This window comes from Acipenser ruthenus, unplaced genomic scaffold (genome assembly GCF_902713425.1).
Source record: "Acipenser ruthenus unplaced genomic scaffold, fAciRut3.2 maternal haplotype, whole genome shotgun sequence".
Classification (NCBI taxonomy): Eukaryota; Metazoa; Chordata; class Actinopteri; order Acipenseriformes; family Acipenseridae; genus Acipenser; species Acipenser ruthenus.
This window is the reverse complement of record NW_026707550.1, coordinates 1-24,587: the sequence shown is the minus strand read 5'-3', so window position 1 is coordinate 24,587 and position 24,587 is coordinate 1. Positions and strand designations below refer to the sequence as shown.

Sequence of the window (24,587 nt, the reverse complement as noted above, 5' to 3'; positions counted from 1 at the left end):
GAATTTACTAAAATCTAAATGAGAAACTGAATAGAATGTGCTTGTATATGGAAAGCCATAAAACTTATGGGGGAAAAAGTTAAAATTGAAAGAGAGAGGTTAGATCGGGAGAGGGCATATTATGCATCACATTCTTCAAGGCCACCAGGCGCACAAGTAACCGCAGAAACAAACACAGATCCTATCCCGTTTACTTCGCATGCTTCTACTTCTTGTGCCCAAGATCAGAATGAAGCTGTGGCCCCATTATTGCCAAGAAGACCAGGGCGACCAAGAAAACGCTGAGCTGCATTATAACAAATGTGTAATATATCCTTCAATATTTGTTTTTGATTTTTTTAACATTTGATATACATTCAACAAGAATAAACTTACTCTTATTTTCAATTGAGGGGCAGCATGGTGGCGTAGTGTTTAATGCTGCTGCCTCACAGCGCCAGGGTCCTGGGTTCAAATCCAGCCAAGGGTACTGTCCTGTGTTGAGTTTGCATGTTCTCCCCGTGTTCGCATGGGTTTTCTCCGGGTACTCCAGTTTCCTCCCACAGTCTAAAGACATGCTGTCCAGGTTGATTGGTCACTCTAAATTGCCCTCTATGCGCCCTGTGTATGCCGGGTTAGGCTCTGGCTCACCGCGACACTGTAAAGGAGTAAGCAGTTAATGATAATGGATGGATGATTTTCAATTGTTAAGCATTATTCATTTTCAGTGAAGTGCTCAGCAATGATAATGTTGCGTACATTTCTGCCACTTTCCGGCGCTGCTACTGGTACATCAAAGTCAGCCTCCTGTTGATTTATGGCATTTAACCTGGTTTCACTAATGTCTAACAAGCATCCACGAGTAGTTGCTATGTTGTGTAGTACACAACATGCAACAAATATTTCTGCAACCTTCTTCACACTATAATTGCAATGCACCACCACTCCTGTCCAAACACCTAAAGCGCATTTTAAGCATTCCAAATGTGCTTTCAATTGCACTGCGAGTTCTTCTGTGTGCTTCATTATATGCATTTTCACCTGCTGTTTGTGGACTAAGAACTGGTGTCATCAGCCATTTCTTCAGACCGTATCCATTGTCACCTATCAGTAAGCTATCATACATGTCATGTCCTTCAATGTACCGTGCGATCGATGACTGAGAAAGGATGAAAGAGTCGTGACAGGATCCTGGGTAATTTGCAAACACATTAGTTATATATTTTTAGCATCACATACTACCTGAACATTTAAAGAAGGAAATCCTTTACGATTAATGTAATTTACTGCATTTTCAGAAGGTGTACGTATTTGGACATGAGTACAATCTATCGCACCCAATACCTGTGGGAAACCAGCAATATTAAATAAATCTCTCTTTGTTTGCTCTTGCTGGTATCTGGTTTCAGGGAAACGTATGTAATCACCAGAAACTTTTAACAATGCACCATTTACTTGATGTAAACATCTTGAAAAACATGACTGACTCATGCCTGCAATGTCTGAAACTGGTGTTTGAAATGTACCTGTTGCATAAAAAAACTAGTGCTGCAGTTACCTTTACAGCAACAGGCAAAGCAGTAGAAACACGTGACCTGGGTTCTAAATCAAAACTGAGTATACTGCACAAATCAGCTACTGTTTGCTTATTAATTCGAAATCGCTGAATACACCCACTATCAGGAAGCACGAGAAAACGGACTGTTTGCTTATTACCCCTCTTGGGAGGGTATCTCCTCCTTCTTATCCTTTGCCTTTGTTCTATGTCAAGATATAACAAATTATATAAAACTTCGAACTCAGCCATCTTAAAGTTTTGTTTTTTTTCTTACTTTTCCTGCTTTTTCTATGAGAGGTGTCGCGGTTCGCTAATAAGACACACCTGTGATCGTGTCTTAATTTGCACGTTTTAATAGCGCACAGATGAGAGGTGAAAATAGAATTCTGAAACCAATACCTCAAACTCCACCCATTTTAGCTCATTAAACCATGAGAAAACACTGCCAAGCGAATATTTCTTGCCCATGTGCAAACCCTTCAGGGTAAAATAGGATGTCTCAGGCGAACGAGGGCAAGTGCTGGCAGCGCGTGCTAATGTATTTTCCCCGTCCTTGCACGTGTTGCGAACGTTTGCGCTGAGGGGAAAATCGGGCCCCAGTAGAAAGTCTTGGGAAGTTGAGCAGGGCTGCTGTATGTTTTAAAATGAGAAACAGTTTGGTTTTATTATAGAAATACATGAAAAAACTTAAGTGCATATGTCTATATTTCCTTTATTTTTCATATATGATAAACTAAGTATTGTTAGGAAAATTAGCAATGCAGACACCAGTAAGTGTTCAGTCACAGGAAATTGGCCGAAGAAAACCACGCCTGTCAAAGATTTTTTATTTATGTTTAAAAAAACCTGTTTGACAACAGTAAGAAATGCACCTGAGGCACGCCTCCCACAGATTGGCACAGTGGATATGCACTTGAATTTTTTTCCTCTCTGTTTACTGTCATGCCATGTATTTAATTTAGAAACTTTTCATTTACATTGAAACACATTGGAGCTAGAACATGCATATTTAGACCCCGTGTTACACTTTTAACAAGATGCTTCTACAACATAAGTGCTTTCGTTACTTAACTTGAATGCTTGCTGCGCAGTAATTGTCAGAACATTTTCTAGTTTTAATAAAATTAAAATTAATAACATGGTGTTTTAATAGTATTACCGTGAGATTTGTTTAATTATTTGTTTATAGATGTCGTTTTGAATACTGCTCAGGAAATTATATTTGCGTAATATTTGTATTATTAATGGTGATCAAACATTGTATCATATTAAGTAGTTATTTCTGAGATGTATTAGTTGATTGGTGCAAGTGCAGTGTTGCAATGTTTTGTTACTGTATGTAAAGTCTGATTGGATAGTCAGATTTTCATGACCATTTAAACAACCCCCCACCACTGCGCACATCTTGATGGTTTGGACATTGCCTTATCTGGCCTGCCAGAGAATGGAATTGAGTACCACTGTCCTAGTCACATGCTAACTAGGGACATTCCACAGCCTGTTGTACCAGCCCCAGAAGTTGGTCAGGACAGATCCCTTGAACTGCCCAGGACTCATTCTAGGAGAGTCATTCAGAAGCCTCACAGATATGGACATTGACTAATTTTTATGACTTTAAAAAAATTACTTAATTTAATTTCTCTACTAAGCCGTGTGGTAATCAAATCAGTCTTTCTGAGGCTTAGAAACAAAAAAAGTCATGTTTCCCTCCGTGTATTTTTAAAGGACACACTTAAAGAAAGTCATGTACAGGAAATGCGATCTCCAGCTCTTACTGGAAGCCGAGTTACACAGGAAGTTCGAGATGTGCTATGCAAACACAGCACGAAGGCAATGCAGACACCTCATCTGCGGCTGGTTTTGAAGGTAATTATCTGCTGAACTTGTAATTCAATACACATTTGTTTTTTGTGTGTTATACATTTTTTTCTTTGCTTGAAAATGGACGAGCAGATGCCTGTTTGACGTTACAATTGGTTCTTTGCATGTTATGCTTTACCTAAATAGCTCATCCTTGTTGTTTTTACTATTTGTGTTAGCATTTTATTATTTGCAGATAATATAGTAATACGATTAGTGTTTGCTCAATGCTTATTTGTTTATTTTACAGTGTATGCTGAAAATAAAAACTTTGTGTTTTTCATGCACTTAATTTAATAAATGTAAGAAAAAATAATTTTTAATAAAAAAACAACTGCATTTTTCACTTGTATTTATTCGTATATTTTCAGTGTGAAAGGTGTTGCATAAGATTTGATGAAGTACTTTGTGATATTGCTTTGTCTGGCCAACTTCCATAAGACGGCACTGTTTTGGGACATTTTTACATGCAAGAATATGGTTTGGACAAACCCTTGTAGCTCTTCAACGGTAACGGTAATGGACCAAATGGCCTCCTCTCGTTTGTATGGCCTCCTTTCTTATGTTCTGTAGCTATCACAGTGAGAGGGTGCATGTGTGATTATAGTATTGATACAGACCCAGTATTAACATATTCTCTGCAGCTGTCACAGTGAGAGGTGACAGGGGGTGTACAGTATCTGGTGTGAAGGAGTCTCTGTGACAGTCATACAGCATGCCTGGGGTACAGTGCCTGACCCAGAGCTGCCATCTCAAGTAGCTTGAAGTCCATGACTGGAAAAATCAAATGTGTAGGAAGGTGAGCGAATAGCTCCTGGATTCATTTTCAATAGTGCAGTAACATCACTTCTTTTTTCTGATTCAGCATCAGTAATTATTTTTATTTTAATACAATACCAAGTAATACTGGCCAAGTATCATTGATAACGATTACAATACAGATTACTATTTAAAATAAAAGTGATTCATAAAAATGTAATACCATAAACTTTTTCTATCCAAACAGAGCTACTTGCTTTATTATCCTCCATCCCTTCCAAATTTATAGCAATCAGCTAGGCATTGTCAAAGAGCCTCCTTAAACCATGACTAAAACTTTTGTGTATCACTTCCAAACTCCTACATTATTATTATTATTATTATTTGTTTTATTTAGCAGACGCCTTTATCCAAGGTGACTTACAGAGACTAGGGTGTGTGAACTATGCATCAGCTGCAGAGTCACTTACAACTACGTCTCACCCGAAAGACGGAGCACAAGGAGGTTAAGTGACTTGCTCAGGGTCACACAATGAGTCAGTGGCTGAGGTGGGATTTGAACCGGGGACCTCCTGGTTACAAGCCCTTTTCTTTAACCACTGGACCACTGGAAGCTCAAACTTAAAGGCGGAATTAGTATTATTTTTAGCGGGGTACGTTTGCAGCGCTGAGGTAAAATCAGACCCGGACTGGCCATCAGACAGCTCGAATGCCAGAGGGGCCCGGTGCACTCAAAGGGACGGTGGAGCGGTCCTCATGAGCCAAAAAATAAATATGAATCATATCAAATAAAAAGACTGACATGCACACTAACCTATCATAAGCTTTGTTGAGTTGTTCTGTTCTTGTTGGTTTGTGGGATACAGGATGCAGGTAACCTTTTAACTGACGGATTGGGCTTCATTATGTTGTCTGGACTTTGCTTTTTGGTGCAGAATTGGATAGGATATGTTTGCTTGTTTTATTCATTTTATTGAATATCTGCGTGGTATTGGGGTTGTGTTATTCACGTATGAATGGTAGGTGCTTTGCTAAAAAAAAAAAAAAAAAAAGTAGTAGTATACTGGAATTATACCTGTTCAAAACAGGATCGCATAGTAGCATAAATTAAATACGTTAGTAGTAAAAGTATATTAAAATACTCTTGGTTGTAGAAAACTAGACTAGATGTTTTAAAATATTTGTTCAAAATAAAGCATTGCTGTTGGAATTATAGTTTAAAAACTTTTTCTTTTTTTATATATATATATAGAAAAAACTACCATTTAAAATTATCACGATAATAACTGTTATGGTGATAATTTCAGACAATAATCGTGATACAAACATTCCATTATCGTCCCCAACCATATCCTGCTGTATAAATGGGTAATTGTATGTAAAAATAATGTGATATCTTGTAACAATTGTAAGTCGCCCTGGATAAGGGCGTCAGCTAAGAAATAAAATAATAATTCATTCATCTGTCCCAATACTTGTTGGAGGGGAGTATATAATTTACAATGGATAGCATCATTACTTGGTTCATTGAATTTCAGCTGCAATATGGATACACACAAACTCCCGTCCAAAACAGTATGGATCCACCCTGCTATCACACACCTTCAACGCACCTCCTGGTGCGGGGGGGGGGGGGGGGGGACACTGGTTCAATCTAGTTTGTTTGCTGTGATCTTTTTTCACATTGTGTACACATTTTTTCAGTTATCTGCTAAATTTGGCTCTCTGCCCAGATGCCAAGATACGAGAGACTGCAAATGTCTAGTTTCTTTTTTTTGGAGAGAGACAGGAAAACAACAAAATCTTGCTTAACTAGTTACATGTGTGTTAAGCGGTATAAAAATATGAAAAAATAAAAACTCATACAAATATGAAAACTTTAACATAGAAGTAAAGAAACTTATAATTAATGGCATAGTTAATACTTTGTGAAGAATTGTTAGTGCAGTAGCTTCAAGTTTTAACATTTTGTTTCTGAGACTAGCATTTACATAAATACATTTAATGGCTATCTTACCTGAGTTGTTGCTCTTGTTTTGATGTGGCCTCCCTTCTGTTTTCTTTTTTAGTTGATTTCTGCCCCTTCCTTTCTAATTTAAATGATTCTGAACCTCCGAGGATCCTTTCTCTGAGTAGATTGGTACCATCAATAGAGGTTGTTTCTTAAAGAACATGCTACAGGGTGATGTGGGTTTAGAAAAATTGTGAGAAAACAGAGTGATATTAAGTGGGTTTATCTGTATTTGAAATCACAGTAAGAATGAATGATTGGAAATCAGTCCTTTAAATAAATAAATAAATAAATTCCCTTCAATATCATGTCTTGCATTCATTTTTGTCATTTTCTCAGCTGTTCTGATTTGTTCTAATTTGCATAAGAACGTGGAGCCAGCCTGGAGCTGGCACTGAACCACTGGAGCCACTCTTGAGCTGGAGCCAGCAAACCTGGAGCACTGCCAACAGGCAAAGATATGCTGAAGGTGTGTACCAGACCCGGCACATGTACGAAGAGTTAATGAACAAATTGTGTCCAGGTACCATCTCGAGCGGGACATGCTGAATTATCTCTGTCATATGCTGCATGATGACCTGGGCAGGACAAAATTGTGTAATCAAGTTCTGTGTGAGCAATTGGTAGTATCGGTCAGCATGTGTGTCCTTGCTACCGGTATCTTCCAGACCACCCACTCAGCTGTGTCCCACCACCTTTGTCACGGGACACTCTTTTGGGATTTAAATTCAAACAGTAGCCAACTACGCCACCTAGTGACTAAATATATGGGGCACTAGGACCCTAGCAACACTAAAAACAACACAGGTTCGTAATTATGACCAGTTGGAACTCAGAACAGATCAACCATGACAAGAAAGGCAGACAGTTGTACCATTTCGCAATAAACAATGTTTATTATCCTTATAAAATCATTAAAATATGATAATACAATTTCTATAGTACCAGGGGTTACCAAAAATAAAAATTAAAAAAACACAAGGCACACACCAATTTACTAGTGCACAAAGTATCAAAAGAAAATAATAAAAGCACCCACTACTTTGCTAGGGTGCAAAAGTATACAAAAGAAATGAATTTCAGGCCAAAGTCACAATAGCCACCACTGGATCCTCATCAACCGCTCCAGGAAAAGGTGTAGCTAGTAACCCCCCCACACTGGTGCCAAGCTCCTCCCTGGATGTGGCAGGCACCCCCCCTGGAGACAGAAAAAAAAGCAACAGCACTGAGTGACTCACAATTATGCAGTATACAGAACACCCCAGCAGAGATTAAAATATACTTCTTTATAGTTAACTATACCAATCCATATATTTAAGAGCACAACCTATAGCCACAGGTAATTTAAAAAGCAACACCCCAAAATACCACTCTCTATCATAGATATTTATATCAATAGAACAGGTGCAAAAACCATAAATTACAAGTTGCAGACAAATACCAAATATTGGGTTTATCTCCTTTTAAAAACACAGGTATCACTCTAGCAGAGAAAATATAAAGGTGCACTAGGGTCCCTAAACAGCAAGCGGGTCATAAACCCTATTAGGCAATGTACTAATCATTAAAAGTGGTCCGGCTACTTCCCTTTTAAACTGCACTCTTTTGGTCCGAGTCCACTCTCCAGTACAGCCTGCTTGTTCTACTAATACATTTAGTCTTGAAGATTCCTCTTGGATCCCGGTCTCTGTTCTCCACATCTCTGCTCTCTCGGGGACTCCTGTGGCTCTTGCAGCTCTCCTTTGCCGTCTCTCTGGTTCTCTGGCTCTCTTCTGTGGCACACTCCCTGTCTCTGGCAGTTCTGCCCGTTGTCTCTATCTCCGCTCTTTTATATCCATCAAACTCCTCCCTTAACTATCCAGAGCGAATCAATTGGCAAGACCCATTAACAGTATTTATACAAACTACATTTCCCAGCATCATTGCGGAAATTGCTTAAAACCTCCCACTGGAAGTGACATCACTCGCTCTCAGCTCCTTCCCAGCCTAGACGCCGTTTCATACCAAGACACAAGGTAAGACCGAATTTAATATAATAAAAAAACGTGTACATACTATCATAATAATAAAAATGTAATGCATACAATTCACTCCAAGTCAAACAAAATCGAACTTAAAATACCAAACCAATATAACATTTTATAAAACGTGCTCAAAACAACTCACTCAAATAACTCGTGCAGTCTTACTGTGTGTACCTCTGGCAGCTACAAAACAATTAACAAACGTCCAATCATATCGTGAAAGTCTCCCAAAACATTTGTATATTATAAACGTGGTTGTTATTCGCAATCAAATGGTTCCTAAACTTTCATTTCCTTTAATATAAAACTAATACAATAATCCTATGATGTGCTTTAAAATACCTATAATAAAAGTGCTAAAAAACAAAAAAATAAATTATAAACATTAAGTCACCCTGTGACATTCTCCCCTACTTCATCATTTCCGTCCTCGGAAACCATAAATATTGCTTCTTTTACTGCCTATACCGTACAGGTAACCTTCCCAAGTTCTCCCTACTTGAGCGTCTCAACCCTTGCTCATCTAGAACTCCTTGTATACCTTCTTGTACCAGAGGTGGGACTAGCCCATATCCACTACTCCACAACAACAGAAGGCATTCTTCCATCGAGACCTTAGGGGGGACATCACTTGGAACGTCCAATGGGTCCTGTGGTGGTTGTACTGGGAGGTCCTATGGTTGAAAAGTACAAACACGAAGCCTATTTCGATGCATAGTACGCACTGGTCCCTCCTTGCCCTCTGGCCGTATCCGGTAAGTTGGCCCTCCCTCCATGGCTGGTTCTACAACAACATAAGGCTGGCCATCCCAACGGTCAGCCAGTTTTCCTTGCCCTCTAGATCGACTGTTCTGCACCAATACCCTCTCCCCTGGCAACAACAACAAGGCCTGTGTACCCCGATCATACCGCTGTTTACCTCTAGCACTGGCCTTCCTTACTTGCTCCCCTGCTTTTTCATAGGCCAGTGCTAACCACTCATGATGCTGCTGAACCCATTCCTCGGTGGTTACTCGTTCCCTTCCATTCCAAACACCCAATGTCATTTCAACAGGGAGTCGTGCATTACGCCCGAACATCAGGAAAAAGGGGGTATATCCTGTGGAGGCATGTATAGTATTGTTATAAGCCTGTACCCTTTCTGGCAAATGTTGGACCCACCGTGCCTGTTGCTCTACTTCCAACATACCCAATAGACTTAGCAGAGTCTGATTAAATCGTTCACAAGCACCATTCCCTTGTGGATGGTATGGGGTAGTATGGCTTTTCTTACAGCCGTAATAATGAAAAAGGGCTTTAATTAAATTAGACTCAAAATTTGCCCCTTGGTCAGAATGTAACCTCTCTGGGCGTCCGAATGGCTGAATAATGTATTGCCACAAGGCTCTAGCAGTTGTAACGGCAGTCTGGTCTCGTGTAGGAATAGCCCAAGCATACTTGGTAAACAAATCGGTGGCGACTAAAATGTACTGGTAAGTATCATTTGGCCTACTTAAAGTCAAGTAATCTACTGCAAGGACTTCCAATGGGGCTTTGGTGACAATTGGCACCAGTGGGGCCCTACCTTCCAATCGTGCCTTCCGTAGAACACACCGCTCGCAACTCGCCATCCATTGCGTAGCATCCCTCTCCATCTGGGGCCAATAAAAGCTCCGGCGAAGGACGGACTGAGTCTTATCCACCCCTAGGTGTCCTGACCGAACATGGTACACTTCCCAGATTGCCCGACGATGCTGCAAAGGAACAAAAACCTGCAAGTATACCTCTTGCGTTGCCGGATCTTGTACACACCGCACTATCACGCCATCTCTTAACTGTAGCAGAGACCATTGACGCAAAAGCCTAATAACTTCTACTGTTTCCTCGGTCCGTTCCACGACTGTAGGTGGTTCTCCTCATTCCACATACCTCCGTACCCGTATACAGACTTGATCCTTGTCTTGTAACTCCCTCCAGTAGTGTGGATCCCAAATAGACTGCTGGGTATTACAAGAAACAGTTATTACCCCTGGGTCTACAAAATGCACTAATCCATCATGATCTCCCTGCAATGGTAATCGGGACAGTACATCTGCATTTACATTTTCCCTCCCGGGTCTGTACTTCAGATCATAATGATAATTAGCCAATTGTACGGCCCAGCGCTGTTCCACTGCCCCCAATTTAGCAGTCTGTAAATGCACGAGTGGGTTATTGTCTGTAAATACCGTAAAAACAGCTCCCCAAAGATAATCTTTAAACTTTTCTGTTACTGCCCATTTAAGAGCGAGCAATTCTATCTTAAAAGAGCTGTAATTTGCATCATTACGTTCCGCTGGAAGCAAGCTCCTACTTGCATATGCCACAGCCCTTTCTTTACCTCATTGCTCTTGGGCCAGCACTGCCCCTAACCCCCCTTTGCTGGCATCAGTATATAATCGAAAGGGCAGAGTAAAATCCGCGAAGGCAAGTATAGGTGCTTGGATCAGTTTGTGTTTCAGGACCTTAAAAGCCTGTTCACATGCTGGGGTCCAGTTCACAGGACCAGAATGTCTTTTTCCCTTATTGGAGGTTCCTACCAATAATGCATGCAATGGTCTGGCAAGACATGCAAATCCCTCAATGAAACGGCGGTAATACCCAACGAAACCTAAGAAAGACCTCACCTGACGGACAGTCTTAGGTGCCACCCAATCCTGAACACTAGCCACCTTGTCAGGATCTGGTGCCACCCCCTCTGCACTCACCAAGTGTCCCAAAAACTTCACCCTCTCCCGAAACAGAGCACAATTGGCGGGCCGTAACTTTAAACCATACTTAGCCAATCTCTCGAACACAGCCTCCAGATCAGTAAGGTGAGTTTCAAAATCTGGGGAAAACACAATCACATCGTCAAGATAGACTAATAAAGACTCAGAAACCAACCCACCCAAACAACTTTGCATTAAACGTTGGAATGTAGCTGGAGCATTACAAAGCCCAAAGGGCATCCTTTCAAATTCAAACAATCCCACAGGCGTACTGAAGGCAGTCTTTTCTCGATCCCGTGCATCAACCTCAACCTGCCAGTATCCACTGGCCAGGTCCATCGTAGAATAGTAAGTGGCTTTAGACTTGTGGGTCCCTGTGGGTCACCGCATTTAACTTGCGGTAATCCACACAAAATCGTAGGGTTCCGTCCTTCTTGCGGACTAATACAATTGGTGCTGCCCATGGACTTGTGCTTTCTCTAATAATCCCAGAAGTCAACATTCCTTCCAGCAAACCACGCATTTCCTGGTACAACAGTGGGGGTATAGGTCGATATCGCTCTCTAATGGGGGCAGCATCCCCTGTAGGGATCACATGACTTACAACTCCAGTACGCCCGTAGTCCTCCTCATGAGCAGCAAAGACCCCTTCCCACTTCTGCAATAGGGCCAACAGTTGCCTTTGTTGAAATGTTGACAACCCATTACCCTCCATTGACAATGCCTCCAGCGCCGTCAGGTCCTTACTGGGTTCTTGGGCTGTCTGACACATTCCAACCTCCACTACTCCTGGGCTCACTTCCGTCAATGTCTGGATGTCAGGCCCTCGGACCTCAAGGAGCCCCCAGAACAAAGTAGCAATCTGTTGATACGGATAGAAGCAGACAGGAAAAGGATTTAAGTTCCTTACTCTTACTGGTACACGCCCCTTCTGTACCACTGTCAAGGCTCTTGCTGCACAAACAGAATCCCGGGCATCTAACGGTTCCACCAAAGCACTCTGACCTCCTCTCAATGATGAGGGCACCCGAGCACATAGTACTACCTCGCTCTGAGCAGGGACCTTCACTGGGTTTCTATAGGCTGGCCGTAATGTCCCCTGTAGTATCGAGGTCTTCATAGAGGCTTGGACCCGCCGACAATCCTCAAAGGCAATCTCCCAGGCCTGACAAGCCCTCCTCGGCTGGGTTGACAAAAAATCAGCTGGACCCTGGGGGTTTGAAAACAAGGTGTTCCAGCATAAGCCAATAATATTCATTCCCAAAATCGGGGGATCTGTAGTTCCTCTAGTGCCATCCTTAGCTATCACTACGCCCTGCTGTGACAACTTAACATCTCCCACAGTTATATCCATCAGGGCATATCCAACATAAGGGATCTCTAAACCATTCGCAGCGCGCAAAGTAAGCCATCCAACATCACTTCTTGCTCCTACTCGTTGCTGCGGAAATAGTCGACGATAAAAATCTTCCGTCATCAAAGTAACTTGCGACCCTGTATCCAATAAGCAGTCTACAGGCTTGTCATCAAAAAGAACACGGACATAAGGGCACTCCCCTACTACCGTATGGGGCTTGATCTGAGAAGGGTCACCTGTCACTAACCCCACCGCAGATGAAGATTCAGGGGGTCTCCGGTTATTGTCTGTTCTACAGTAACGTGAGATATGACCGCTCTCACCACATTTGCAACAGATAGGCCTACCTTGACTGTCCCATTGGAATGCCGGCCCGGAGGTTGCCACTGGCGGCTGTGTTCCCCGTACCGGCCTTGCAGGTGCTGGTCCTCTACTTGCAGCTGGCCCTCCCCACGGTTCCCTACCATGTTGGGAAAAGCGTTCCATGTAATTGGTCCTCTGGGATCGAAAACCTTGCCTCAGCTCTTCACTCAGAGTCTTTCCCAAATCTGAGATCTGGTCATGCATCTCCTGCAGTAGTTCCTTCCGTAGCTCCTGTTTCCAATCTGTCTGTTCCCGATGAGAGAGTCCCAGTCTCCCTGTGGTAGAACAAACTGGTGTCTGCCATCCCTCACCTTGTTGGTCTTCCTCCTGGTACAACGCCTCCCTCCGTACCTGGTCAAAAGTGAGGTCTGGATCTCGGCGCACCTGGCGCTTCAATTCCTGGCGCAAATCCCCTTCATACATGCGCAGAAGAAACTGATCTCGAAGGAGCCGATCCACTTGTTCCAGGCCCCTGGGATCTCGACGCTGCAGGCGCTGGGCTAGTTCCCTTAACCGTAACATAAAGGCCCGCACAGTCTCTCCTGGCCGCTGCCTGCAATCGAAAAACATGGAGCGTAATGATTTCCATTACACGAGAGTAGATGTTAAAACTTCATGCTGAGTTGAACTCGGCTCTCGCCAAGATAAGCACCAACTAAAACGTAGCTTTACAGTAAACTAATGTGATCCATATGTGTCTCCATCCATTTACGTTTCCTTCCATATGATGATGCAGATATCCTTCTGTCTGGTGTTAATGGCTGAAGTGTAATGCTGGCTCCAGGGATCAGCTTATTTTGCCTCCCTGGCGCATCAGCACACACAACGGCTGCGATGCTGGCTCCGGGGATCAACCAAAGTGCGGCCTCCCCAGCGCATCAGCATGACAACCGTCTGGATTGAGCCAAGTAGGGTACATCTCTGGGGTTTTCAAGTGGGCACCTTCCATCCTCAGTGTTTCGTCGACTAGCCCACGACACCTCAAGAGGGCTCGATGGTGATTCTGGCGTCCCAGCATCACCCCCCTCCGTCCCCTACTCAACTCAGCCCAGCTTACTTACCTGTACATCAGCGTTTCTTTCTTTCTATTGTGCTTGAGATCCCCAGCCAGAATCTTTCCGTCTCAACCACAGCCAGTTGCTGCTCCTCTCTGCTGCTTCAGATAAGTTCTTCACTGTGCGACGCAACTCTTGGCCACTGAATCCGACGTCTCTGAGAAACCGGGTTGTAGAGTGTGCCACAAATCCTCGACAACCCACTTCCACTGGGTAAACCCGAACTCTCCATCCTCGCTGTTCCGCTTCAGTGGCTAGTTGAGCATACCGCAGTTTCTTCCTCTCATACGCCTCATCTACAGCATCCTCCCATGGCACTGTTAACTCTACCAAGTGAACAAGGCGTGCTGATCCAGACCACAAGACAATATCTGGTCGAAGGTTAGTGGTGGCAATCTCAGGTGGAAAAATAAGCCGTTGACCAACATCTGCCAGCATTTTCCAGTCTCTAGCAGCTTCCAGTTGTCCTGGGCGAGAATTGGTTTTAACACCTTTTCTTGGTGGTTGCTCTCCTGGACGGAGGAATGTTGTCTTTTGTGTGTAATGTTTTGATGGAACAGGTGACAACTTATTGGTCATGTTACGCTTGTCTTCCAATGCTAAGGCCAAACATCGCAGCACCTGGTCATGGCGCCAAGTAAACCGTCCTTGGCTAAGAGCCACCTTACATCCTGTCAAAATGTGCCTTAATGTTGCAGGTGATGAACACAAAGGACATGAGGGATCCTCTCCTACCCAGAGGTTTAGGTTCTGTGGTGATGGGAGAACATCATATGTTGACCTGATGAGGAAACTGATCCTGCTCTGTTCCATTGACCATAGGTCTTGCCAGCCAATCTTGCGTCGTTCCACACTCTCCCATCTCATCCATTCTCCCTGCTTGGCCTGGGAAATGGCCTTTATACACCTCATCCTCTCCTCCTGCTTTTGCACCTCGTTGACTACCAGCTTCCTCCTTTGTGCTGGGGCTGCCTTGTGCCATGTAGGAGGAGCTGAACTGAAACCAAGACCCCCTCTTCCATGCTGAACTTGCCCCATGATATCACCAATTCGAAGGGCAGCCTTTGCATCTTCCACAGCTTTCTTTGCCGCCCACTTTCTTCCAGTTTTCAACACAGGTGCTGCCTCCCTTACGCATTTATCGCGTGACTCTACTAATGTCATTTCCAGTCTGACCTTGGCGCACTTAAACTCCTCGGTTAGAGCAGAGACTGGTAGCTGCAGTATTCCTTTACCATAAAGTCCCACTCTGCTGAGGCAGCGTGGAACTCCCAACCATTTCCTGATGTATGAACTGATTAAAGCTTCCAGCTTCTCTACTGTTGTCAAAGAAACCTCGTACACAGTCAGTGGCCACAGCAACCTCGGCAGTAGACCAAACTGAAAGCACCAGAGTTTTAGTTTACCTGGTAGAGCGCAGCTGTCTATGCTCTTCAACCCTTCCACTGCTTGTTGTCTAACTTCTCCCACACGAACTGTGTCCTTTAGATCCCCGTCGTACCATCTCCCAAGACTCTTCACTGGCTTCTCAGACACTGTTGGTATTGCCTCACCATTAATGAAGAATGTTTTATCTACTACTTTGCCTTTAATTATAGAGATGCTCCTTGATTTAGTGGGCTTGAATTGCATTCGTGCCCATTCAATGTTATTGGTTAATTTGCCCAATAATCGATTAGTGCAGGCTACTGTTGTAGTCATGGTTGTCATGTCATCCATGTATGCTCAAATTGGTGGTAGTCGCATTCCAGAAGCCAAGCGCTCTCCTACTACTACCCATTTTGATGCCCTAATGATTACTTCCATTGCCATGGTAAAAGCCAGTGAAGAAATGAGGCAATAGAGATTTTATCACCAAACAGCTCTTCTAAATGGCGAAAAATCAGCTCTGGGGTGGACTGATCCTCAGGCTCCAAAATTACTACCTCTCGCCTAGCATCTCCTTCCAAGGCGCTTAACAAAAAATCACAACGTTGCTCAATAGTCCAAGCCTGAGCCTTCAACATAGCCTGAATTTGTTGTTTCCACTCCATAAAACTAGTATTTGAGCCCGTGCCCTTAAATTTTGGGACCCAAGGTGCACCTATAAAGAATGGAGTAGCCATTCCTGTCGGTCCAACCGAAGTCCCCTCTGTTGTCATGTCAACCCTGTCTAGTTCCAATACAGTGGTCAAGATCCTGCCGACTTACGCCAAGTAAGATGTCACGGGACACTCTTTTGGGATTTAAATTCAAACAGTAGCCAACTACGCCACCTAGTGACTAAATATATGGGGCACTAGGACCCTAGCAACACTAAAAACAACACAGGTTCGTAATTATGACCAGTTGGAACTCAGAACAGATCAACCATGACAAGAAAGGCAGACAGTTGTACCATTTCGCAATAAACAATGTTTATTATCCTTATAAAATCATTAAAATATGATAATACAATTTCTATAGTACCAGGGGTTACCAAAAATAAAAATTAAAAAAACACAAGGCACACACCAATTTACTAGTGCACAAAGTATCAAAAGAAAATAATAAAAGCACCCACTACTTTGCTAGGGTGCAAAAGTATACAAAAGAAATGAATTTCAGGCCAAAGTCACAATAGCCACCACTGGATCCTCATCAACCTCTCCAGGAAAAGGTGTAGCTAGTAACCCCCCCACACTGGTGCCAAGCTCCTCCCTGGATGTGGCAGGCACCCCCCCTGGAGACAGAAAAAAAAGCAACAGCACTGAGTGACTCACAATTATGCAGTATACAGAACACCCCAACAGAGATTAAAATATACTTCTTTATAGTTAACTATACCAATCCATATATTTAAGAGCACAACCTATAGCCACAGGTAATTTAAAAAGCAACACCCAAAATTACCACTCTCTATCATAGATATTTATATCAATAGAACAGGTGCAAAAACCATAAATTACAAGTTGCAGACAAATACCAAATATTGGGTTTATCTCCTTTTAAAAACACAGGTATCACTCTAGCAGAGAAAATATAAAGGTGCACTAGGGTCCCTAAACAGCAAGCGGGTCATAAACCCTATTAGGCAATGTACTAATCATTAAAAGTGGTCCGGCTACTTCCCTTTTAAACTGCACTCTTTTGGTCCGAGTCCACTCTCCAGTACAGCCTGCTTGTTCTACTAATACATTTAGTCTTGAAGATTCCTCTTGGATCCCAGTCTCTGTTCTCCACATCTCTGCTCACTCGGGGACTCCTGTGGCTCTTGCAGCTCTCCTCTGCTGTCTCTCTGGTTCTCTGGCTCTCTTCTGTGGCACACTCCCTGTCTCTGGCAGTTCTGCCCGTTGTCTCTATCTCCGCTCTTTTATATCCATCAAACTCCTCCCTTAACTATCCAGAGCGAATCAATTGGCAAGACCCATTAACAGTATTTATACAAACTACATTTCCCAGCATCATTGCGGAAATTGCTTAAAACCTCCCACTGGAAGTGACATCACTCGCTCTCAGCTCCTTCCCAGCCTAGACGCCGTTTCATACCAAGACACAAGGTAAGACCGAATTTAATATAATAAAAAAACGTGTACATACTATCATAATAATAAAAATGTAATGCATACAATTCACTCCAAGTCAAACAAAATCGAACTTAAAATACCAAACCAATATAACATTTTATAAAACGTGCTCAAAACAACTCACTCAAATAACTCGTGCAGTCTTACTGTGTGTACCTCTGGCAGCTACAAAACAATTAACAAACGTCCAATCATATCGTGAAAGTCTCCCAAAACATTTGTATATTATAAACGTGGTTGTTATTCGCAATCAAATGGTTCCTAAACTTTCATTTCCTTTAGTATAAAACTAATACAATAATCCTATGATGTGCTTTAAAATACCTATAATAAAAGTGCTAAAAAACAAAAAAATAAATTATAAACATTAAGTCACCCTGTGACACCTTGACCTGTTTATAACCGCATTGTGCAACGTGCTGGAGAACAAATTAAATTCCCAGTACCCGAGCAGACTGGGAGGAGATAATGCAGGTTTTTATCAAATCGTGCACCTGCCTCGCATAGTAAGTGCCATTGATTGGACCCATGTCGCTATCCGGGCACCTGCAGGGGTGGAGGAAACAGCTTTTAAGAACCGCAAGGACAACTACTTACGACGGGTCGCATTTTCAATTTCCTGGCACAGTTTCGGGGAGGGGGGGCTCACGATGCGTACATCTGGTATCAGTCCAGACTCTGCATTTGAGTCTGGAAAACTCATCACTCAAAATACATGCATTCCCACTGGCTCTACCTATACCATCATTACCCTAAAAACATATAAACACAACAATGCTCTCTCCATACAGGAGACAGTGCATATCCCCTGAGACCATGGCTTATGACACCTGTCCAGTGTCTGCTGCAGAGAAGGCAAGCAACGCTGCTTATATAACCACACAGAATGTCGCGAGCGGTGTTTGTGCTCAAAATGTGTTTCCCATGTTTGGATGATTTTGGTGGAGCCCTACAGTATATCCCCCAAAAGGTGTGTAGGATGTTCCTAGCCTGCTGTGTTCTACACAACATAGCGCTAACCCATGGGACACCCCTACCACCTCAACAGGGGAACATCTCTGCAGCAGATACAGAAGCCATGGATGAAGGGGAGCAGGAGTGGCTTTGTAGACGGCACCCACAGCTTGTCGGTCCAGGGAGGCCAGAAGACTGCTGATACAAGAGGTCCAGGGAGGCCAGAAGACTGCTGATACAAGAGGTCCAGGGAGGTTGGTGTAACATAAGAAAGTTTACAAACGAGAGGAGGCCAGTCGTCCCATCTTGCTCGTTTGGTTGTTAGTAGCTTATTGATCCCAGAATCTCATCAAGCAGCTTCTTGAAGGATCCCAGGGTGTCAGCTTCAACAACATTACTGGGGAGTTGGATCCAGACTCTCACAATTCTCTGTGTAAAAAAGTGCCTCCTATTTTCTGCTCTGAATGCCCCTTTATCTAATTGTGACCCCTGGTCCTTGTTTCTTTTTTCAGGTCGAGAAAGTCCCCAGGATTGACATTGTCAATACCTTTTAGAATTTTGAATGCTTGAATCAGATCATAGCGTAGTCTTCTTTGTTCAAGACTGAATAGATTCAATTCTTTTAGCCTGTCTGCATACGACATGCCTTTACAACCCGGGATAATTCTGGTTGCTCTTCTTTGTACTCTTTCTAGAGCAGCAATATCCTTTTTGTAACGAGGTGACCAGAACTGAACACAATATTCTAGATGAGGTCTTACTAATGCATTGTAAAGTTTTAATATTACTTCCCTTGGCAAGAGGTTGCAAAAAGAATAAATTCCACTTCAACTGTTAAACGGACTTGGTCAGAATGTAGAAAAAGATACTAGGATATAAAACGTCGTACTAAGTCAAAGTTAGCTCTCATAAACAGAGAGAGAGCGGCTACAGTGGAGGACCATCAACATCGCTGCAATTAACAGCAGAAGAAGATTGCGCTGCAGTCAATATTCCACGGGAGAGCATTGCAGGTGTGGGAGGCATTGATGTTGGTGTAATCCTATCACACGTGTCAGGTAAGCAGTCACTTATTATAAAACTTACTATACATTCGAAAACAAGTATGTTTACAGTTTGAAAGTGAGCGTACACGTCTACTTTGATTATTTTGTAGCATATCCTGTGTAATCTATAATAAAAACTATTTCATTTGGATATCATACTGTATATCAGATAAACATTATTTAACATGGCAGCTTAACTTATATGGACTGAATTATGTTTAAAGGGACTAAATAGCTACTAATACCACATGGCATAGGCTACATACTGATTGTACTTGGTGGTATATTGCAAGCGTATTACAGATATTATTGTATTTATTTTCATTCATTACAGCATCATCCGAACATCTTGGAAGCCCAACGGGAGCAGATGATTCTCAAAATGGGCCAGATCAACAAGGTCCAATTACGCAAGATGAAGAGCATGATCCCATAGGTTCTCATTTATCAGCTGCGTCCTCTCCAGATTGTGATCGTCCACCTATAGAGGAAATGAACAAAGAGGCAAGAATACCGCAGCTGCAGCAAGAGAAGGAGAAACTTGCTCCCAAATTTATTGAACTGCAGGAAAGAGGATTTGCTGAAGTGAACAAGAATTTACTAAATCTAAATGAGAAACTGAATAGAATGTGCTTGTATATGGAAAGCCATAAAACTTATGGGGGAAAAAGTTAAAATTGAAAGAGAGAGGTTAGATCGGGAGAGGGCATATTATGCATCACATTCTTCAAGGCCACCAGGCGCACAAGTAACCGCAGAAACAAACACAGATCCTATCCCGTTTACTTCGCATGCTTCTACTTCTTGTGCCCAAGATCAGAATGAAGCTGTGGCCCCATTATTGCCAAGAAGACCAGGGCGACCAAGAAAACGCTGAGCTGCATTATAACAAATGTGTAATATATCCTTCAATATTTGTTTTTGATTTTTTTAACATTTGATATACATTCAACAAGAATAAACTTACTCTTATTTTCAATTGAGGGGCAGCATGGTGGCGTAGTGTTTAATGCTGCTGCCTCACAGCGCCAGGGTCCTGGGTTCAAATCCAGCCAAGGGTACTGTCTGTGTTGAGTTTGCATGTTCTCCCCGTGTTCGCATGGGTTTTCTCCGGGTACTCCAGTTTCCTCCCACAGTCTAAAGACATGCTGTCCAGGTTGATTGGTCACTCTAAATTGCCCTCTATGCGCCCTGTGTATGCCGGGTTAGGCTCTGGCTCACCGCGACACTGTAAAGGAGTAAGCAGTTAATGATAATGGATGGATGATTTTCAATTGTTAAGCATTATTCATTTTCAGTGAAGTGCTCAGCAATGATAATGTTGCGTACATTTCTGCCACTTTCCGGCGCTGCTACTGGTACATCAAAGTCAGCCTCCTGTTGATTTATGGCATTTAACCTGGTTTCACTAATGTCTAACAAGCATCCACGAGTAGTTGCTATGTTGTGTAGTACACAACATGCAACAAATATTTCTGCAACCTTCTTCACACTATAATTGCAATGCACCACCACTCCTGTCCAAACACCTAAAGCGCATTTTAAGCATTCCAAATGTGCTTTCAATTGCACTGCGAGTTCTTCTGTGTGCTTCATTATATGCATTTTCACCTGCTGTTTGTGGACTAAGAACTGGTGTCATCAGCCATTTCTTCAGACCGTATCCATTGTCACCTATCAGTAAGCTATCATACATGTCATGTCCTTCAATGTACCGTGCGATCGATGACTGAGAAAGGATGAAAGAGTCGTGACAGGATCCTGGGTAATTTGCAAACACATTAGTTATTATATTTTTAGCATCACATACTACCTGAACATTTAAAGAAGGAAATCCTTTACGATTAATGTAATTTACTGCATTTTCAGAAGGTGTACGTATTTGGACATGAGTACAATCTATCGCACCCAATACCTGTGGGAAACCAGCAATATTAAATAAATCTCTCTTTGTTTGCTCTTGCTGGTATCTGGTTTCAGGGAAACGTATGTAATCACCAGAAACTTTTAACAATGCACCATTTACTTGATGTAAACATCTTGAAAAACATGACTGACTCATGCCTGCAATGTCTGAAACTGGTGTTTGAAATGTACCTGTTGCATAAAAAAACTAGTGCTGCAGTTACCTTTACAGCAACAGGCAAAGCAGTAGAAACACGTGACCTGGGTTCTAAATCAAAACTGAGTATACTGCACAAATCAGCTACTGTTTGCTTATTAATTCGAAATCGCTGAATACACCCACTATCAGGAAGCACGAGAAAACGGACTGTTTGCTTATTACCCCTCTTGGGAGGGTATCTCCTCCTTCTTATCCTTTGCCTTTGTTCTATGTCAAGATATAACAAATTATATAAAACTTCGAACTCAGCCATCTTAAAGTTTTGTTTTTTTTCTTACTTTTCCTGCTTTTTCTATGAGAGGTGTCGCGGTTCGCTAATAAGACACACCTGTGATCGTGTCTTAATTGCACGTTTTAATAGCGCACAGATGAGAGGTGAAAAATAGAATTCTGAAACCAATACCTCAAACTCCACCCATTTTAGCTCATTAAACCATGAGAAAACACTGCCAAGCGAATATTTCTTGCCCATGTGCAAAACCCTTCAGGGTAAAATAGGATGTCTCAGGCGAACGAGGGCAAGTGCTGGCAGCGCGTGCTAATGTATTTTCCCCGTCCTTGCACGTGTTGCAAACGTTTGCGCCGAGGGGAAAATCGGGCCCCAGATGTTTGACTCCAGTTTATAGTAGAAAGTCTTGGGAAGTTGAGCAGGGCTGCTGTATGTTTTAAAATGAGAAACAGTTTGGTTTTATTATAGAAATACAATGAAAAAAACTTAAGTGCATATGTCTAATAATTTCCTTTATTTTTCATATATGATAAACTAAGTATTGGTTAGGAAAATTAGCAATGCAGACACCAGTAAGTGTTCAGTCACAGGAAATTGGCCGAAGAAACCAAGCCTGTCAAGAATATTTTATTTATGTTTAAAAAAACCTGTTTGACAACAGTAAGAAATGCACCTGAGGCACGCCTCCCACAGATTAGCACAGTGGATATGCACTTGAATTTTTTTCCTCTCTGTTTACTGTCATGCCATGTATTTAATTTAGAAACTTTTCATTTACATTGAAACACATTGGAGCTAGAACATGCATATTAGACCCCGTGATACACGTTTAACAAGATGCTTCTACAACATAAGTGCTTTTGTTACTTAACTTGAATGCTTGCTGCGCAGTAATTGTCAGAACATTTTCTAGTTTTAATAAAATTAAAATTAATAACATGGTGTTTTAATAGTATTACCGTGAGATTTGTTTTAATTATTTGTTTATAGATGTCGTTTGAATACTGCTCAGGAAATTATATTTGCGTAATATTTGTATTATTAATGGTGATCAAACATTGTATCATATTAAGTAGTTATATCTGAGATGTATTAGTTGATTGGTGCAAGTGCAGTGTTGCAATGTTTTGTTACTGTATGTAAAGTCTGATTGGATAGTCAGATTTTCATGACCATTTAAACAACCCCCCACCACTGCGCACATCTTGATGGTTTGGACATTGCCTTATCTGGCCTGCCAGAGAATGGAATTGAGTACCACTGTCCTAGTCACATGCTAACTAGGGACATTCCACAGCCTGTTGTACCAGCCCCAGAAGTTGGTCAGGACAGATCCCTTGAACTGCCCAGGACTCATTCTAGGAGAGTCATTCAGAAGCCTCACCAGATATGGACATTGACTAACTATTTATGGACTTTAAAAAAATTACTTAATTTAATTTCTCTACTAAGCCGTGTGGTAATCAAATCAGTCTTTCTGAGGCTTAGAAACAAAAAAGTCATGTTTCCTTCCGTGTATTTTTAAAGACACACTTAAAGAAAGTCATGTACAGGAAATGCGATCTCCAGCTCTTACTGGAAGCCGAGTTACACAGGAAGTTCGAGATGTGCTATGCAAACACAGCACGAAGGCAATGCAGACACCTCATCTGCGGCTGGTTTTGAAGGTAATTATCTGCTGAACTTGTAATTCAATACACATTTGTTTTTTGTGTGTTATACATTTTTTTCTTTTTTTTGCAGATGCTTGAAAATGGACGAGCAGATGCCTGTTTGACGTTACATATTGGTTCTTTGCATGTTATGCTTTACCTAAATAGCTCATCCTTGTTGTTTTTACTATTTGTGGTTGCATTTTATTATTTGCAGATAATATAGTAATACGATTAGTGTTTGCTCAATGCTTATTTGTTTATTTTACAGTGTATGCTGAAAATAAAAACTTTGTGTTTTTCATGCACTTAATTTAATAAATGTAAGAAAAAATAATTTTAATAAAAAAAACAACTGCATTTTTCACTTGTATTTATTCGTATATTTTCAGTGTGAAAGGTGTTGCATAAGATTTGATGAAGTACTTTGTGATATTGCTTTGTCTGGCCAACTTCCATAAGACGGCACTGTTTTGGGGACATTTTTACATGCAGAATATGGTTTGGACAAACCCTTGTAGCTCTTCAACGGTAACGGTAATGGACCAAATGGCCTCCTCTCGTTTGTATGGCCTCCTTTCTTATGTTCTGTAGCTATCACAGTGAGAGGGTGCATGTGTGATTATAGTATTGATACAGACCCAGTATTAACATATTCTCTGCAGCTGTCACAGTGAGAGTGACAGGGGGTGTACAGTATCTGGTGTGAAGGAGTCTCTGTGACAGTCATACAGCATGCCTGGGTACAGTGCCTGACCCAGAGCTGCCATCTCAAGTAGCTTGAAGTCCATGACTGGAAAAATCAAAATGTGTAGGAAGGTGAGCGAATAGCTCCTGGATTCATTTTCAATAGTGCAGTAACATCACTTCTTTTTTCTGATTCAGCATCAGTAATTATTTTTATTTAATACAATACCAAGTAATACTGGCCAAGTATCGTTGATAACGATTACAATACAGATTACTATTTAAATAAAAGTGATTCATAAAAATGTAATACCATAACTTTTCTATCCAAACAGAGCTACTTGCTTTATTATCCTCCATCCCTTCCAAATTTATAGCAATCAGCTAGGCATTGTCAAAGAGCCTCCTTAAACATGACTAAAACTTTTGTGTATCACTTCCAACTCCTACATTATTATTATTATTATTATTATTTGTTTATTTAGCAGACGCCTTTATCCAAGGTGACTTACAGAGACTAGGTGTGTGAACTATGCATCAGCTGCAGAGTCACTTACAACTACGTCTCACCCGAAAGACGGAGCACAAGGAGGTTAAGTGACTTGCTCAGGGTCACACAATGAGTCAGTGGCTGAGGTGGGATTTGAACCGGGG

The 24,587-nt window shown here is 41.9% G+C and overlaps 1 protein-coding gene across 1 annotated transcript; it reads right to left on the bottom strand.

Annotated features, from left to right (window-relative positions):
• Positions 1 to 484: 484 nt before the first annotated feature.
• LOC131727711 (uncharacterized) lies at positions 485 to 14,800 on the bottom strand. The gene is made up of 2 exons (XM_059018996.1): positions 6,174 to 14,800; positions 485 to 637 (listed from the first exon to the last, which is right to left on the bottom strand). Exon 1 carries the CDS (start codon positions 13,208 to 13,210, stop codon positions 11,279 to 11,281), a length of 1,932 nt encoding a protein of 643 aa, XP_058874979.1. The 5' UTR covers positions 13,211 to 14,800; the 3' UTR covers positions 485 to 637; positions 6,174 to 11,278.
• Positions 14,801 to 24,587: the final 9,787 nt, after the last annotated feature.

Coding starts and splice junctions, on each gene's coding strand:
- LOC131727711 (XM_059018996.1), bottom strand. CDS start 13,210: ATGTTTTTCGATTGCAGGCAGCGGCCAGGAGAGACTGTGCGGGCCTTT.